The sequence below is a fragment of the Meleagris gallopavo genome, chromosome 3 (assembly GCF_905368555.1).
Source record: "Meleagris gallopavo chromosome 3, MGAL_WU_HG_1.1, whole genome shotgun sequence".
Lineage (NCBI taxonomy): Eukaryota > Metazoa > Chordata > Aves > Galliformes > Phasianidae > Meleagris > Meleagris gallopavo.
Genome location: NC_139406.1, coordinates 82,579,655 through 82,597,002, shown reverse-complemented (window position 1 = coordinate 82,597,002; position 17,348 = coordinate 82,579,655). Strand labels below are relative to the sequence as shown.

General features: G+C 46.0%; 1 protein-coding gene and 1 non-coding gene across 2 annotated transcripts; one reads left to right on the top strand and one right to left on the bottom strand.

Moving 5' to 3' along the window:
- Positions 1-4,533: 4,533 nt before the first annotated feature.
- SACK1A (scaffolding CK1 anchoring protein A) lies at positions 4,534-14,210 on the bottom strand. Its single transcript, XM_031552915.2, has 4 exons — positions 13,638-14,210; positions 10,337-10,504; positions 8,987-9,111; positions 4,534-5,135 (listed from the first exon to the last, which is right to left on the bottom strand). The coding sequence occupies exons 1-4, from the start codon at positions 14,208-14,210 to the stop codon at positions 4,589-4,591; spliced, it is 1,413 nt and encodes a 470-aa protein (XP_031408775.1). The 3' UTR covers positions 4,534-4,588.
- Positions 14,211-16,521: 2,311 nt separating this feature from the next.
- TRNAM-CAU (transfer RNA methionine (anticodon CAU)) lies at positions 16,522-16,594 on the top strand. The gene has a single exon. It is a non-coding gene; the product is annotated as a tRNA-Met (tRNA).
- The last annotated feature ends 754 nt before the right edge of the window (positions 16,595-17,348 follow it).

The following is a 17,348-nucleotide window of genomic DNA, read 5'->3' as shown; positions in this document are numbered from 1 at the left end:
AACTTCATGTTTTTGGGAAAATATCTAAATAGTGAGTGTTTAACTTAGGAGTGGAAGGAGATTTCTTCTAGGCTGAATGTTTTTGCAGGCACAGAACTCGCTACAGCCCGGTCCTCAGTGTGCTTACACATGGAAAGCCAAAGCTGCCAGGGTTGTTTATATGTAGTGAAGAGTGTTCAGTCAGAGCATATCCTTTGTAAAACCCTGCAAGGAAGGAAAAACCTCTGCTGTGAAAATCAGCAGCGTTGTTCCTGCATCGTGCAGATCCTTGCTTGCGCTTTCAGCTCACAATGCCACCACTTTGCTTTATGTTCTGAAGTACTGATGTTACGTGCTTTGGGCGTGCAGAAGGCAAGCAAATATCTTCTTTCTTTTGTTTGAAACAATTTACATTTGAGGCAGAAGTGTGCTCTTGCCTCATTTGATCCCATTAAACTGTGATTCTTACTGGCTTTTTGTAAACCTATTGTTTATAATGTAAAAGTAGGAATCTCTCAGATGTAATTGACTTTTCTTCATGTGACTTTTCCTCATGTTCTCTTTGGGTTTTGTTCTGCAGTATTAAAGAGTGCTGAAACTTTCAGTAACTCGCAATGTTACACTGTACATGTACACTGTACATGTACAAACTTTTTAGGTGCAGCTGCAACTTTGAGATGGATTTTAAAGCTTTAAGGTGCTTATTAAGACATCTGTTGCTAACACTTGGTATAGTGTATCCTCCTGCTAAACCGGCTGTAAAATCTCTCCAACAAAATGGAATATTGCCTTCAGCCATGTTGAATTATCTTTGATAGTTTGGTGACTTAATGCGATTAAACCACATCCTGGCCAGCTTGTTACGAAAGGTGATGCCTTGGCAAGTATACATGGGTAAGCATTAATTCATAACATATTACAGAGTATTCATTTTAGTCATGTGTGTGTTTGCTAGGTGGAAATCGTGTATGTGCATGAGTTGAGCATGCCGGGATGGCAGTGAAGCCCACCTGGATGCACACAGGGCTAACTGCTTTCATCAAGCAGCCTGCCCTTGTTTTCAGTAGTGACTGTCCTTAATTAGTGACTGTAAATTAATTAGGATGTTGCCATCAACAATAGAATGTCTTAAAACAAAGGCGTAGCAAACATAATACCAAACATATCAGCAAAAGTAGTTGAGTTACTGGAACAGGGACTTCTCCCAGTTTCTTCTTAAACTTATGGTCATGAGCAGCCCCAAGGGAGCTTTCCCACAGCTCTTAATTAAGTTCTGTAGTTACGATGTTGGAACAAGCTTTTGTGGACCCAAGTTTGTAGAGATATTTCATGGGAACTCATCAGATGATTTGGCTCCACTGTGTAGAAGGTGGAAATAGCAGCATGTGAAATGCTTGCCAAATGCTGTCATTTCATGACTGAGCTGTCCAAAACACACAGTGACGTGGCCAGTGCCATTTGGGGATTTGAGTGTGTGTGGTTGGTGAACATGTGGCTGTCTCACACTGGCAGCACAGCAGTGAACTCCCCAGCACCTGGCAGGGCAGATGCAAGCAGCACTCCTTAAGAACAGGCACTGTTTTCTCAAATACAGCAAGAAAGCAAAAATGTTGTTTTTAACTACTGCAAAGAAAACAACATGAATGTTGCTCTGAATGCGTTGCATAGTTACTGCTCCAAGTCTGCAGTGTTTATTGAGCTGGGCTGTGGAACATTCCTTGGTCTCATTGTGCTGGCTCTCTCTTACCTTGGCTACTTGCACTCCTCCTTTTCTGGCCCACTCCTCACTTTCAGCATGCCACCTCCAACCCCAGCTTTCTGCTTCTGATCTCAGAGGGGCTTTACACTTCCATCTTGTGTCTGAATGCCTCAGCATCACTTCAGTGCTCCGCATAATTCTACATTTGCCTGCAACAGCCTTCTTTGTGTTTTGGCTCTTACAGTATTAATCTTATTGATATTAATACTTGCACTGGTACTCCACTCTGAGTTATATAGCAAATTCAGCATTGCCAACTGCAAGAATCTGTTACCAGAGCTGGGCTTTGTCATTTTGATGTTCTCTCATGATCCAGGCCCTGGGGCAGGACCCTCTAACCCCAGTTCTGATGCTCCTGGAAGGGTCAGTGTGTGCAAGCACAGGCTTGTGAGATGTTGTGCTGCTGAGCATTTGGATCCTGCTCCCTGCTTCTGAGGTGAAGGAAGGCGTTACTGCTGGAACTAGCGAGGTTCACACCGCTCTCTCAGCACGCGGTAGCAGTGTTTGTACCGGCCCTTCCCTTGCAGCAGGCTGATGAGGGATGTCAGCATCCAGCCCAACCTTCCCAACAGGTACTTTCTGCAGCTGCCTGTAAGCACACGTTCCCTTCATTGCTGAGCAATCAAGCCTGTGGGAGCCTGCAAGCATTTTTGGCATAACTCCTGGCTGAAATGGTAAACTCTTGATTGTTTTCCATCAAAACTGAAATTCCATTCATTTGACATTCGGGTTCAGCTGTCGTCTGAATTAATGCAAGCTGTATCCCTGATCCAGAGCTGAAATTGGTTCTTAACTCACAGCACTCCATCAGTGCTATTAGCATGTCCCTCACCTCCTCTCATTAGCTGCGCTCTCTGAGACTTCTGCAGGCAAATCGTGTGGGCCCAGTGATGGGAAGGGCTGTTTGGATTTCAGGGGTTGTGCCTGGAGGGAATGAAGGCTTCAGAGTGAGAGAGCAGTGAGCCCACACTCCCCTCCATGCCACCCACAGCTGGGCTGCAACAGGATCGAGGGATTGAACCAAATTGAGAAGAAAAATCAGAGTTAGGCCAAGGGGACAGACGTTTCATCCTGCTCCTGGCAGTTTAGGAAGGAACAAAATGCAATTTCTTATCAGCTGTGCTCTGGCTTTATGGAAATGATTTTGGAAACAAAGATAGTAAGGTGCACAAGTGAAGAGAAGATGAAGCAACAAAATGATTCTCAAAGGATTTTAATGAAAGTCTTCTCTTTTATTTACCATGTTTCTTGGTCATATTTAGACAATTCAATAGAATTCTCATAGGAATGAAAACTTCCCTTCTTCCCAAGGAATCAAAAAATGTTGTTATGTACAGACATTTACAATGATATGAAGGGTTTTAGTGTTATTTTGGTCTCCAAAATCTGATTCCACAAGTAAAAATGTTCACATGCTCATGTAGCATGCATTGTCTTTTACCTTTTACAATGTTCTGTAAATGCTACTAGTATATTTTTAAAGCTGTAGCTCTTCCAAAGGTGAGAAACTCCTCACTTAAAATTTTGCTGCTGTGTGCAATTTTCATCATCCACAGAAAAAGAATGCAATTTAATTCCTTAGCCTTACTGAACAAGGGACAAACCAGCGAGGTGCGTCAGATGAGCAAATGTGTTTGGTTTCTGGCTTTTGTTGGAGTCAAATGGAAGACAGAGAAAAGCAGATGAAAAAAACAACAAAGTGCTGATACATCAGTAAATTCTGTGTATCGAGTGACTTTGGGACATGGATGGACATCCCTTATGTCCTTTTTATTTCATGAATTATCTCACAATTTGTTGCTTTGTGCTTACAGAAGCTTCCTTCATTCTCATGGGCTGTCTGACCAAACGTTTCTCAGGTTTGCAGGCATTCTGGTTCAAGCTGCTGAACCCCTGTTATGGCCTTTTATTCAAGACACTCCTTTACATTGCCTTTATCTCCAACTCAATGTTCTGTCAAACAACCACTGAGAGCATTTCCAAGATCCGTGTACTTTTACATGAACTGGAACTCAGTACTGGAAAGATGTGTTGCTAGCAGGACTACTTTGCTTCCTTCCTTGGCTTCATTTTCCAGTCTGAATCTACACAGCTGCTCTGCAATGAGGAAAATTGCTCTGAGCTGGTGGGACTGGAGGTTTTGAACAAAGTGTGCTGGAATGCACCCATGTTGCTAATGAGTGGAACCGAGCGTAGGGCGGCTGCAGGATGTCCTCTGTGCCCTGAGCTGTTGGTCTCCGTCCAGTTCATGGCCTGCAGGCCTGTTCAAACAAACCCTGCAAACAGGCATCCTTGTTGTGTACCTCAAGCAGACCGCATCAGGGACAGCGTGAAGGTGGGAACTGTGCTTCCCTGTCAGCTCCCAAAGGAATCCTCCTACACTGAGACTGAGCTGTGATGATGAAGTGAAGGTAGACTGCTGCGCTAGCAGCATGTCAGTCTGGCACGTAAATAGCAGCCTTTACCCTCCTGAATTAGCTCCTTACGCAACTGCTTGAAGTGCGGAGTAAGAAACTGACTTAGCCTGCTTTCAAGTGCCTGGCCGCACGAAAACCACCTCAATCTATTGATACACAAAAATGGTACCAAGGGCAGGTGCTTGGCAGCAGCAGTGTTGCACTGTGAGCAACATTGTTAGGTTTGTTCTTACTGGGATTGTAATGCAGCCAGCGTTTACATGATAGCAGGTGGCTTTTTAATTAGGGAAACGAAGCATCCATAAGCACCAAAACAAGAGACCTGAAATCATCCTTATTTTGTATTATGCAGAATTTCTGTATTTGTCAGTGTACAAGCAATTGCTAAACAGGTCCTCACTACGTTTACTTGCAGCTCAAAACAAGGTGCTGATTATGCAAACAGGTTACCTTTATGGAGGCATCTCCAGGGTGAGCTTAAGCCTGTCCTGTTTGGTTCCTCTTGTCTAACTCTTATGGGTCGGTAAATGTTCATGTTGTTATAAAGAGCTGGGGAGCTATCGGCCACGTAGTGCGGCTGGTAGAAGTTAGTCTGGATGGTCTGCTGTGCTGGGGGAGGCGTGAATGAAACAAAGCTGTGGAAGGAATTAACTCGATGCAGAGGTGACTGGGGGGTGAAATTGCTGCTGAATATGAGAGTTCTTGGGGTTTGCTTGGTCTGATGGTTGCTTCCAGTCGAGAGGCTGCTCAAGGGGTCTGAAAGAGTGTTAGCACTTCCCTCGTTGCTGTCAGGGAGGCTGCGCGGCAGGGCCCAGCTCTGGCTGAAGAGGAAGGGCATGGTGCGCGGTGGAGACTTCGGTCCCCTCACTGGCTTGGACAGTGCATAGAGGTGGCGGAACTCCTCGTCAAACAGCTCCACAACTTGACCAGTGAACTTGGAGAGGAGGTTGCGGTGAACCTGGCCACATAACCATGTGAAGCTGGAAGGAGAGACATGGTAAGGGTTAGCCATTGGGAATGGGAGGTCCCCACTGAGCTGGTACTGAGGCTCATGGTCCAAACACAGGATGGAGGTGGTATCCTGGCTGAATTTCAGGTCAGTTCACATCAGTACTCTCTCTTTGACTTTTGGGTCAAACCTTGTTATTGCAGTTACCACTAAAACCTTCAAGAAACTCTGTAAAGTTTTACAGCCTCCTAAAGGGAGTGGTGGAATCCAGGACCTGTATCCATATCAGCACATGTCAGATGCTTTGCGTTCGGGTGTCTGTTCCACAGTCCGGCTTTAGACCCCTATTTAGGAACCACTCTTCCTCACGCAGTGCTTGAATTAAGGTCTTACCACGTCTTGTCTGCAAAAACATAAATTGTATCTTCCCTGCAGAACAACATGCTCATTTGTAAATCTCACCCACTCAGAACTGACATGAGGAAAACTAATGAAAAACAACTGTTCTTTGTTTGCACTGTGCTGTGCCTTTGTTTGCACTGGTCAGGAGAAGCACACAGAAACCCAACCTTCCTGTGGCATCCTGCCCCCACAACGCAAACCACCACACCTCCATTGACAAGTTGGACAAGTGCTCATTTCCTTCACTATAGGTAGAACGAAATGAAAAATATTTCTACAGCCTTTACAAAATTAGTAGTCATAATAATAATAATAATAAACCACCTGCTTTGCTGTAAAGGATAAACACTACAGCGGTTTTTATTCTGGGATCCAGAGACGCCTCAAAACACTCCATGGCCTGTAAATGATTTTTCTTTTACACACTACCCTAATCCACTCGGCAAACATACATCTGTGCTTTTTTCCAAACCACAAGCTCACCCAATTGAGCTGTGCAGCCTGCCTTGTGCCACAGCATCATCAATAAAACAAAATGTAATTACTCCCTGAGCTGAGCGGGGTTTGCGTTGTGCAGCAGAGGCTGTAGAGCAGCGCTGGGTTTGAACCCAGGGTTACTCAGTGTTTAAAAAAAAAAAAAAGTGTCCCAGTTATTCCTGTGGGAATTTATTAGCTATGCTGGATTTGTAGAAGCATTACCAACAGCCAGATTTAGCTGTAGGTGTGTGCACTTCACATCCTGTTGTCGCAATGTTTTGACAAAACTCCTGTGAAACTCAGAAGGGCTGACAGCCTCGGCTGACACTTAGACAGTTTGCATCTTCTGGTTTGGGGCATTCTCAAAGAGGGTTAGGTTTGGGACATACATTGTTTCTATACTGTTAATTCAGGAGCAAAGGGGAGGAGTGAAGTAACCACAACTTGGGCAATTCATAGAATCACAGAATGGTTTGGGTTGGAAGGGACCTTTAGGATCATGTAGTTCCAACCCCCTGCTATAGGCAGGGACACCTCCCTCTAAACCAGGTTGCTCACAGCCCCATCCAACCTGGCCTTGAATGCTTCCAGGAAAGGGGCATCCACAATCTCACTGGGCAACCTGTTCCAATGCCTCACCACCCTCACAGTAAAGAATTTCTTCCTACTATCTAGTCTGAATCTACTCTCTTCTGGTTTAAAGCCATTTCCCCTTGTCCTGTTGCTACCTGTCCTTATAAAAGTCCCTCCCCAGCTTTCCTGTAGGCCTCCTCCAGGTACTAGAAGGCCACTTTAAGGTTCCCCCAGAGCTTTCTCTTCTCCAAGCTGAAGAGCCCCAGCTCTCTAAGTCGTGACATACAGACTATACATTTTATGTCTGAGCATGACAATACACAGTAAGTTACTAAAATGTGGGTACTGCTCATCCGCTTTAGGCAAATCATTCTAAACACCTAAAACCTTGAGAGTTGAGGTAAGCAGCCTAGCAAGCCAGCTCACTGCTGTCTGGTAACAACTGCTGCACTCGTGTGGCATTGCCTTTATTCACAAAGAAGCACTCAGAATCTTTCCCTGTCCTCTATCAAACTGTTAAGAAAACTCCGAACAAGAAAAAAAACACAGTAAGTGCACACGGTGAGACCTATGTGATGTTAGACAGCTGCATGTGGATGTGTGCTGCTTCCAGCTCTGGTGCTTTCTGCCTGAGGAAAGAGGGCCAGCTTATTCAGGAGCTTCTCAGTTCTTGGCAGAACCAAACGTACCCACATGACTGAAGCAACGGATTTTTAATGTGTTTTTAAACACTGCTTTGGAGCAGCAGATCCTATAGGTTCAGTGTGATTCCTTTTCCTCTGATTACCAACTTCAGCCCTCTTTGTTGTCTTTGAGACCAACATATTTTGTTCCCACACCCTTTGGCTGCAAGCAGCAAGCCCCGGTCCCTTGCAGAGCACTGGGTACCAAAGGGCTATTTTATTCCCTCGGCCTGCTGTCAAAAAGTCATGCAGACCACAGCACTTAGTGGAATACACAGTTCTGTGAGTTTTCATAGACTCATAGATCATAAGGATTCTATCCTTAGAGTTGGAAGAGAGCTCTGAAGGCCATCAAGTCTATCTCCCCTGCAATGAATAGGGGAGCTAAAAACAGGGGAGCTGTAAACTACAGCTAAATCAGGTTGCCCAGGGCCCTATCCAGCCCCACCCTGAAGGTCTCCAGGGATGGGGCATCAACCACATCACTGGGCAGCCTGTTCCAGTGCCTCACCACCCCACTGTAAAAGATGTTTTCCTTATATCTAACCTAAATCTACCCTCCCTGAGCTTGAAGCCATTTCCCCTTGTCCTAAAGGTATTTGCTTTAACGTATTTTGTATTAGTTTTGAGATCTACTCAAATTTCCTTTCCAACAAATACATTGCAGAAGAGTCTGTTTTACTCTCTTTTAAGATCCTTATTGTTTACACCTGCAGAGGTTGGTGGGCAAGATTTGGTGATGATAAAACTTTGAGATGAATGAAGTGAGAGCCAGAAGCCTACAGCAATGCCATGTATTGATTGCTGTTTATAAGCTGTGTGAATCCACAAATTGAGCATGATGAAGTCAAATAGCATATGGATTTGTTCCTCACCACTATCTCTGCTTGCTTGCTGCATAGGAGATAATGGATAACATAGGATAACTTTGACGAGGCTCTTGAATTTAGAAGATAATGCAACAGCAGAAAAGAATGAGAGGAGTGACTGCACTGCAGAGGACTTGAAAGGTTTTTCTTTTTTCCTTTCTCTTTTTTTTTTATAGGATATAAAAGCCAAAAGGATCCTTCTTGACTAGAGAAAAGCTGTCCTGCTCAGTCCCTCTTCTCCTACGTATCTTCTTCTATTCTCCACAGAACTCTGTTTCTGCACTTCTAAACAGATTTGATGAGAAATTAAAACAAAACTGAAGAACAATTAAGCCACAGAGTCCAATAAATCAAACAGAAAGCCAACAACATGGTTTGTTCACTCCTTTTCTGACAGTTCATTTGGAAAGTGAATGAAAGAATGGGTGCCTGCCTCTGGAGGCAGCTGAGCTCTTACAGCCTTCGCTGTCCCCACGTGTTCACATTTACCTCTGTTCTTACAGTTACATGATCTTCCTGCTGGCACAGTTGATCGAAGCAATTAAGTTCCAAATCACAAACCTGGATTAAGGAAAACAATCTCATCCTTTTAATTAAATAATCACATATGTAATTTTTTCCCTTGTCTTTTTTGTATCTGAGTTTCTAGGATACACCTCAGTCATTTGTGATGCTTATCTACGTAGCCATGAAGCTTAGGAACTTTATTTGATGCAAACTCAGAATCTCATGTAATTCTCTGACCTGAGGATTGTGGACCTTAATTAAAAGCCCAGTTGTTGAGATGCTACATCCTGTGCCTGAAATTGCCAAAACAACTTGCAGAAAAGGAAAAAGAAACAAACAAACAAACAAACAACTGCAGTGGTGTATCTCACCTGTAGGATCCAGAGAGAACGTATCTCCAGTCAGAGATAAGAAATTTTTCTTGTATTTGTCCTGAAAATTTCCTGCCTGATTTGGCACAGTATACCTCTCCAGTAACACTGCGGACTGAGATATTCTAGTAAGGAAAAAAGAATTATTTGAACACAGTGAATTACATGTTTGTTTGTTCGTTTGAACTAAAAATCAGAAGGAAAAGGCCTCTTTTCCCTCTTGCCTTCAACGCTTCACTTCCTCCATTCCTCTTATGGCTTCATCATGGACTCCATTGTTATATTTAAAGGTTTGGGCGTGATGGAAGCCCAGCCAAGTTTTCAGGGCTGATTTTTCAATGAGCAAATAAACATACATGAAAATTTGCACAGAGGAGCTGCAACCTATGACAGTATGGTTGCTCCCCCTAGTCAAAAGAATACTAGAGATGTGTCTGTAGCCAAGAACAGTCTGTACCTCTGCTGACATCTCAGCTTTAGATTTGATCCCTCTTGTTTCACACTGATCAATGACATAATACAGCAGGGCAAAACCTTTCCTCTTCTAATCAGTACAGGCAACTGAGTGGCTGGTGATGCCCAGACAAGCCATTAATGTCCTATCAAATGTAAGTACGTGTGAATGGAGCTGAAGGTGTATTTGGCCCATGGTATCAATTCACAGAATCATTTCTATGGTTGGAAAGACCACTAAGAGCTCCTAGTCCGACCATCAGCCCACCTCCACCATGCCCACTAACCATGTCCCTCAGTGCTACATCTCCATGGTTCTTGAATACCTGGTTCAATGGTTAATTTTAAGGTCAATTTCCTCCAGCAGGGATGAAGTTGGACTAAGCTAGCAGACAGCTAAATGTGAGGCATTACCCTTACAGCAAAGCCTTAACAATACAATTTTATTACATTTCATGCAAACACCCATGGAATTCAACTAAAACACTGAGGCTGAGGATCAAGAGCAGCAGTCAAGCGAGCCAGGCAATGCCAGCAGAACTCGGCCCTCACAGAACAACTGAGAGCACTCAGTTCAGTCTTTCTGGCCACCCAGGATTTTCATATGCAGGATTATGTGTGCAGCTAGGGCTTCCCACTACCTATGGCTACCAGACCATCATTCTTAGGGTCTAATGGACATCTAATGGACATCCACTCTAATGGACATCTAATGGAAATGCCTTAGCTTCCTCAAAAAATGCATGGAAAAGTGTAGGCATTTTTAAAGAATAATTAGATTACAGTACCTCTGGAAATCTCCTTCTCTGCTTTAATTACATGTTAGGGATGTTAGGAATGACCCTAGCTTAACTGTGCTTCTAACTCAAAGCCTAAAGAATTTCAGAGCCACAGTACCTTGAAGAGATCCTCAGCAATCTGCAGCTTGTCACACATCTCTGAGAAGAGATTTATATTGCCATGGTCCAGCAGCAGGTAGACAAATACCATGCGCTTGTTGGCTGCCTCCAGGAGGTCACAAAGGATCTCAGTATCTGTGAATACATCCATCACGATAGCCAGCACCTAGGGGAAAAAGCAGAAGCATTAGTTGATGTCATGGTCGATTAGTTGAAGTCATGGCCACCTGAAATGCATTGGTATTTCATGGAATCACAGAATCATAGAATGGGATGGGTTGAAAAGGACCACAATGACCACCTAGTTTCAACCCCCTGTGCAGGGTTGCCAACCACCAGACCAGGCTGCCCAGAGCCACATCCAGCCTGGCATTGAATGCCTCCAGGGATGGGGCATCCACAACCTCCTTGGGCAACCTGTTCCAGTGCATTACCATCCTCTTTGTGAAAAACTTCCTCCTAATATCTATCCCAAATTAAACCCTGTCTCAGTTTAAGACCATTCCCCCTTGTCCTATCACTATTCACCCTCATAAACAGCCATTCCCCCTCCTGTTTGTGTGCTCCCTTCAAGTATTAGAAGGCCACAGTGAGGCAGTGAGATCTCCCTGGAGCCCTTTTTTTTTTTTTTTTTTTACTCCAACAAATGAAAAATTTGAAACATACGTGTGGATATTTATTCTGTTTCTCCCATGCATCACTGAATCTGTGAGATGTGTGAGACACATTGCTTCACTGTTTTATTGTTCATATAAATCCAATCTAACATGCAATGTATGCACTTCAGTTAAGTTCTTTTCATCACCAAACATAATGTGAACCAGGAAATTGTAGGTGAGATTTCAGCACTAGGAAGGATATTAAAACACTAATCAGAGAATAATAAGGATGTAGCTAAAATAAGAGGCCACAGCTCTTGCCAAGTGGCTTTCATAAGTCACATGCATTAAGCAAGTACTGAACGACGCTTTCCCTGTTACAACTTAGGTCTGGAGCAGCCCTGTTTTTAAATCTGCTCCCTGCAGTTGGTAGTGGGCTGACAGACTGCAACAGCTTCATGTTTATTTCTTTTTATATCCAACTTTCACAATAATTCATGAGCTAATTGTTTCAGTTTAAACATACATCCACATTTCCAAAGTCACAAACAGCAGGAGCATATGTAAAAGCCTTGCAGCAGCATGGACTGCCATTAAAGACCCTCCAGCTGCTTAAATTCACAGCCTCCAGGCAGCGTGTGGTTGAAGGAACCATAAATGTGCTGTAAAATCAAGCTCATGCCATAGCCACTAGGCTCAGTGCTGAGTTCTTACCATCTTCCCTGCTGTTGTCCCCAGAAAGAGGTGTCTGCCAGGGCAGCTCAGTGCAGCTGTACCCCCCTTACCTGCAGAAGGTAACAGCTGGAGAGGAACCCCTCATAGTTGCCCTCACAGGGTATCACGTTCAATAAAATACAGTCAATGAAAACAATTTTTACAGTATTTCTGCAGATCTGCCCCGCTAATTTCTTTCAACTTTGACTCAATCTTACAGAAAGCTTATTCCCTTTCCACCCCCATATATAAATCCCACAAGACCAATGAAGCCACATTATTTGGGTAGCAGTGAGGATCCCACAGCTTCATTCTGCTGCCAGAGCACAGTGCTTCAGAAAGGGCCCTGCCAGTGCCAGGTAATGGCCCAGTGCTGTCCAACACCTTATGTTCACACTTTGTTAGCACATTGTGGACTGCTCTTGCCTTTATACACAGCACAGAACTGCTGTCTCACACTCAGCCTCACCATAGCTCCAGACCACTCTCACATGCTGCTTCTTCACTGGTTGTTCTCAATTTATGTTACTGCACTTGGCTCTTCTCTCTTCCTGGCAATACTTCTCATTTCTTTTGCCTGAGTTTCACTTTACAATTTATGCCTCACAAGGATGTTAGGGTTACAGAATCATACAATCATTAAGGTTGGAAAAGATGTCAAAGATAAACCAGTCCAATTGTTCATAATCCAATTGATTATAGCACTCTATAGTCACTCTATAGAGTCTCTGCTCTCCAGCCCTCCACAGTTTGATGTCATCCACAAATATATTCCTTATTCTATTTATGCTGTTAATGGATACCTTAAGTACTATCGTATTCAGCATGTCCCCTCATCACACACTAACAATTCCCATCACTGAGTAAGTGCACTCAAACAGCAGTTGCCAAATGTATACTGTCAGCAGCCCATTTGAACCATGGATGTATACTGCATTTCCCATTTTTTCCCCTAGAATTTTTCTCTTCTTGGGATAAGAGGTTTTTTTCTGCTAGTACCTTTAGCATCACTAGTGCCAGCTCCAATGGCTCTGATTCTAGAGGGCTCCTGTTCTGGAGAGCAGGACCCACAAAACTCCCTTTCCACCTGGGTTTGTAGGGTCTTGCCTAGGGTCCCTGCATCCAATGTAGCCCAGTGCTCTGACCCTTACACCCCTCCTTGGAGATTTCATTGCTGCTCAGGAGGCCCTACATTTCCATTCTAGTACAGCAGTCACAAAGAGTTTGTTTCTGACCATTCATCTGTGAGACTGCCAATGGAACCTCAAGTTTACACGGGCAAAATCTCTTAACAGTGATAAGGAGAGATCTGAAGTGCCAAGTATTTTCCCCTGAAAACTGAGCTGAGCTGTCACAATACCACTAGAGCACACCACCAAAGGTTTTTGCCCCCTTCAGCTGTTTGTCCTCAGATTTTCCACTTATGCACACATGACCTGTGACAGGCATCTCTCCATGTCCCCGTAACTTGTCTGTATTAGACTTCCCCTGCACTTCTCCCACATTCTGAGTGAGGCTCTGAGGCTCTGTATGGAGCCTGTGTGACATTTTAGTGGCACTGATAAAGTACTGCGGATGGGATGCCTTCTGAAGAGGTCCATTCCCTGGGGGACATCTCCTGGCACACAAGTGCCCCCTTTTCAATGAGCTCTGTCCACCCACACCTCCCACCAATCCCTTACAACGACCACTGTTTATTCAGAGCTTGCCTCAGCTTCATTTTCATTCATGGTAGGACAGCGCTGTGCAGGGCTCCTCTAGCCTGGCACTGAGGTGCTACAGACCAGTCCTCCATCACGACCACAGCCAGGCGGACGCACTGAGGCAGTGACAGCGATGCATTTGTTCAGTAGTGGGCCCTTTCTAGCGCAAAGCTACACGGTAATGCACGAGGCTGGCTCTAATCACACACGCGCCTTTAAACCCAGTCTTTCTAAGGGCAGGAAGACAAATATATGCAGAGGAACACAAGCTTTCTCTCCATACCTGCGTGGTCTTGTTGATGTACCGGCGTATGATGTCTCTGATGTTGCTGTTCTTCTCTGTCTGGAAGTACACTGTGGCCGTGGACTTTTCCTTTAAATACGGCTTCTCCGCTGTAATCCATGTGTGCAGGAGAGCGGGCTCACTGCTGTCAGAAATGGTGGGGAAGTAAGTCCCTGAAGGCAGGGAGCCGCCATCGTTCTGCCTTTGCGCGGCTGCCCCATCTGTGGGGGATTCCTGCGCATAATAGGACTCCCGGGCGTTCTCCTTGATGTACCGAGCTTCCACCGAGGAGAGGAAATCCACCTCTCCTTCTTTGCTTAAAGTCTGGAGATACGAGTCTGTCCCACCATCCAGGAAAGCGTCCGTGGCCAGTCTGATGCTTTCGTTGTGGCTGAAATCTGCTTTTGTCGACTTCAGGGACTGGTTCTTGATGTCCTCCAGCCGCTTTTTTATCTTGCCCATGTGTCTGGGGTGGCTCATGGCTCTGTGTCTCAGCAGCCGATCTGCAGAGTAGGCACCATGCATATGTGTGGTGCAGGCGACGCAATCGCCCGTCGTGTTGGGAGTCTGCATCCTGGCGTAAAATCACCTTGACTGAACGAATTAACTCTGAATAAAAATAAAGAGATCTTATTACCTCTGGCAAATTCACACTCCCTGATTCTGTCGGTACAATTATCTTCAAAAAACAACCCAAGCTCACTACTCAGGTGGTAGTGTACTCTAGCAACACTCTGTTTCCAGATAGGACACAAGCACAAAGCTGATTAGATTGCTTATCTGCGAGGCACCCACCTCACCCCAAGGGAATCCGAAGGACTCGCGTCCAATTACCAGGGCTGTTTGATTTGGCTGTATTTCCCTACTCGGAGCATCCTGTGAAATGCGAGCAAGGAAAGTATTCAAGCAAAAGCAGGTAGGCTCCCAAGTATCGTTGCACAATCTTCAAAACAGCTTGAGGCTTCTCTGTCCTCCCATAGCATTTGCTATGGAGCAAAAACTTTAACTGGGACAAAGACATCAGCTGCGTCCATAGCTTCAGAACAGCAGAAGGGGTTACGGACTCCTGTCTGTACCTACATGCTGTCAGGCAGGCTTAAAAATAAACCTGAAATTCGTCACTGTGCCCCGTTCACAGTATGTTGCTATTACCATGGACGATTCACTCATTTATTTCTTTAAAGCTTTGTGACTATGCTGTCCTATTAAAAGAAAAACACCCCTTCCCAAACATCCTGAGCATTATGTGGAGGGAGGGTTGTGAGCTGGCCTCAAAGCATCAGAAATACAAACACTCATCATTTGATTGTGCACATTTAGCACTGTTTGTTTGGTTTCCTATTTTTTTTTTTTTAAGGCTGCAGCTCTGGAGTCACGTTGTCACTGTGGCAGCCCGGCTGCTGTCATTAGCAGGACAGGGGTTCGCAATGGGGTGAGAGGCAGCACCTCTGGGAGCCAGGCGGACTGGTATGACTGCGCGGGGCGAGGCGAGGCAGGGTGTGCAGGCACTGTGCCCCAGGTGTTCCATAAATACTTGCGTGCATGCTTTTACGCAGAGGCACGTGTGACACACTTTTATCACACAGGTTGGGTTCGCCATCGCTCTGCTCCACGCTGCTTCAAGGTGTTGTGGCTCTGGAGGGGGCCATAGGCAGAGCAGGGTGGAGCAGACGCTGCCTGGCCTCATACAGGGGAAAGGCTGCTCAGGGCACCTCTGAGCTGGAAGGAGTGCTGTCCCTCTTACCAGCACGCTCTGGAGCACAGGTGTCCTCAGGGCTTGTCAGAGGCCTGTTTTTCCAGGGTAGCTTCACAGATTCTGTGTCTGTGTCCCCACAGTCTATTTTCAGATGCCTTATGGAAAAAAAAAAAAATAAAAGAAAATAATAATTATATGCCAGCACGACACAAGCATCCATATAAAAACAGAGAGGAGCGTGAAGTGGCTCCGATTTCACACGTAGATCTCTGGGGGAGGGAACACTCACCTCGGGTCGCAGAGGTGGTGTCCAGGTGGCACAGCTTGCGATGTGACTTTAGGAATTCTCCCCTGCCCTCCCCCCACCCCGACATCCGCCCACAGCTGTCAGACGCAGCAAATAGTCATTAATTATCTAGTGACCTGCTCTGCGCAATTATGTTGAAAAGGATGCCGCCTAATTAATGTGACGTGAGAGATCGCGCCCTGTCAACACCAATCAGATCTTCCCTGGGCCCTGCAGGGACATCAGTGGCCCTGCCTGCCGTCCAGTCCAGGCTGTGCCAGCACTGCCACCTCTGACTCCTCCCAGTCAACATGGGGTCCAATACGGTCACCAAAGGGTCCCCCGTGGTCCCGATGTCCTGAGGTCCTTTCATGGCCACCTCAAGGCCCACACTGTCACCACATGGGGTCCCTCCTGGTCACTTTGTGGACCACACAGCCAACCTAGTGTCCCCACAGTTACCCTGAGGAAGACCCCAGTGTCAGGCTGGGGTCCCATAAGGTCCCCTCATGGCCACCATGAGGCCCCACACTATCACACTGATGACATGCACGGCCACCACAGGGTCCCACACTGTGACCTTGGGGCCCCACAGGGTCACCACGAAGCTCCATGCTGTCTCCACAGCCCCCCACACAGTCACGGTGGGGTCCTGTATGGTCACCACAGGTTCCCGCACGGCCACTGTGAGGCCCCACCATACGGCACTGCGGCACAGAGCCCGACCCAGCAGCCGCGGGGAGGGCCGAGCTGTTTCTCCCGCCCTCTTTTTCCCGTACTGAAGGCAGAAGTGGTCACCGTGCCCTTGGCGACCGGGGAAAGGACACAAGAACACAGATTCTCCACAGCATCGCAGGGCCAGACCAAGCTCGACAGTCTGCAGGGGAAAGGAGCGTTCAGCCGCCTCGTTAGCGCAGTAGGTAGCGCGTCAGTCTCATAATCTGAAGGTCGTGAGTTCGAACCTCACACGGGGCAAAGGCGGGAAACGTTTTTTTTCGTTTCTGGTTCGGTGTCCCTGTTCCGACCGCGTGTTGCCCGCGGCCAGGTGTGCCAGGGTCGCACTTTGGCTGGTGTTACTTTTTCAGAATCTAAGCTTATCTCAGCATTTGGGAGCAGAGAAAGTAGAGGTTAGCACTGGGAACTCAGAGAAGTTTCCCGCAGCAGCCCCGGCAGGCAGGGTTGTGCAGTCTGACCAGAGGAACAGCAGGCACAGCCAGCTGCGCCCAGATATGGCTGGGCTCGGCTTCCCCCTGCAAACCTTCCGTCTTATGCACAGTGCTAACATCTTTACAAACTGTAAGTGTGTACACATATGGACCAAGCTGCTAGCCAAAAAAATTATTATTTTTTTAAATGTGGAAATAATCACGTGCAAATCCCAATATTTCTAAGTGTGGAGGCCAACGTGATGAACAGCTGCCTCTGTGCACTTAGGTCTTTGTGTGATGTGATGGGGAAGGGGCTGCTGCTCTCTGCCTCGCGTGCTGCCCTGCTCTGCAGCATCAATGATCATCCTTTTCATTCAGCTCTACCAGTGCAGGTATTATTCACTAAAGAATGACAGAATATCCTGAGTTGGAAGGGACTCGTAAGGATCACTGAGAGTCCAACTCCTGGCAGCTAATATATATTTATATATATATAAAACAGCACATCTTCTGCAGCTCAGCCTCCCTGTACCCTGCTTTTAGCACCTGACTCTGATGGTGGTTTGCTTCTTCACACAGAA